Source organism: Trichoderma citrinoviride (assembly GCF_003025115.1).
Source record: "Trichoderma citrinoviride strain TUCIM 6016 unplaced genomic scaffold BBK36scaffold_315, whole genome shotgun sequence".
NCBI lineage: Eukaryota > Fungi > Ascomycota > Sordariomycetes > Hypocreales > Hypocreaceae > Trichoderma > Trichoderma citrinoviride.
The window spans coordinates 1-1470 of NW_020195023.1; the positions used below are offsets into that span (position 1 = coordinate 1).

The following is a 1470-nucleotide window of genomic DNA, read 5'->3' on the forward strand; positions in this document are numbered from 1 at the left end:
CAGCACCTCCGCCACCCATCATATTCCGTGCCCTAGAAAGCCCAATGATGAGCATATTGCACATTGCATCGTTGCAATTCCACAATCGAGGGAAGAACAGCTTACATCTCGGCAATGTTGGGGTCGGACATGAGGGATCCCAAGTCGGGCATGCCGCCTCCGCTGCTGAACTGGCTGGCCATGTCGCGAAGGCGAGGGTTGCTCATCAGGTTGTTCATGAGGTCCGGGTTGCTCATGAGGTTCTGGGCCATGCTGGCAAACATGGGGTTGCTCATGATGGAGCTCAAGTCGGGCATGCCGCCGCCGCCGCCGCCAGCACCGCCGCCGCCGAACATGGAAGCGAGGTTGCTAAAGTCGGGCATGCCGCCGCCAGCTCCGGCGCCGGCGCCGGCGCCGCGGGAGGCGACGTTATCCTCGGCCTCGAGCTCCTCGAGGCGGCGCTTGGCGGTCTCGTAGCCCTTCTTCATGGCGTCGGAGCCGCCGTTGCCCTCGTACTCGATGCCCTTCTGGTAGGCCTCCATGGCGCCCTTTGGGTCGCCGAGGGCGAAGCGGGCGAGGCCGAGGCGGGACCAGGCCTTTGTGTAGGAGGGGTCGATTGCGACGGCGGCCTCGGCGTCGACGCGGGCGGAGGCGTGGTCCTTTGCGGCGGAGTGGGCGGCGGCGCGGTTGGAGAGGAAGACTGCGTTGCGGGGGTGGAGGGCGAGGGCCTGGGTGTAGAGGTCGATGGCGGCGGCGTAGTCCTTTTGGGCCATGGCGGCGTTGCCCTTTGATTTGAGGGATTCGGCTTCTTTCTTTTGGGCGTCGGTGGGTTCGGGGACGGAGGATGAGGATGAAGAGGATTGGTCGGCGGATGTTGAGGAGGATGAGGAGGTGTTGTTGCTATCGTCCTTTGGCTTGAGCTTCTCGTAGAGGGAAAAGACGTTGATGAGCTTCTGGGGGCCGACGGCGGCCTTGACGGCGGCCTCGTCGGAGGGGTCGACCTTGAAGGACTCGGCGATGCAGTTGATTGCCACGTCGATGGAGTCCTTGTCGTCGGCGGTGAGGGTGCCGTCTGTGGTGGAGGTGGAGAGGAAGTCGCAGATGGCGAGCGCGAGGCGCTGCTTGGGGGTTTGTTGGGCGGCCTGTTGGTTACATGGCTGCGTTAGTTTCGGATTGGGACTGAGTGGAAAGTTGTTTGTGTGATGGATGTTATCGTGATGGGGGTGTCATTCTGCGTGGTGTTGATGATGGTGATGATGGGCTTCGGCTTCAGGGCGGGGGAGGGGGAGGGGAATTCAGGATTCGTACCATGGCTATAGTCTGCGTGGCGCGCTGTTTATGTCGAGAAGCGCAAAGGAGGAACAATAGAGGAGCTGATATATATAAGAAAACGTAAGAAAAGGAAAGAAAATTGAAGCTACTATTCGATTCCCGAGAAACTGGGGAGGATGAACAAGCGAGATGATCGGCGAGAAAAAGCAGCAAGATTTC

At 60.3% G+C, this 1470-nt stretch overlaps 1 protein-coding gene across 1 annotated transcript; it reads right to left on the bottom strand.

The window, feature by feature from the left end:
- Positions 1 to 96: 96 nt before the first annotated feature.
- On the bottom strand, positions 97 to 1290 carry BBK36DRAFT_1193711 (TPR-like protein; the record flags this gene model as incomplete). Its single annotated transcript, XM_024896821.1, has 2 exons — positions 97 to 1121; positions 1288 to 1290. The coding sequence occupies 2 exons, from the start codon at positions 1288 to 1290 to the stop codon at positions 102 to 104; spliced, it is 1023 nt and encodes a 340-aa protein (XP_024744772.1). The 3' UTR covers positions 97 to 101.
- Between the last annotated feature and the right edge of the window lie 180 nt (positions 1291 to 1470).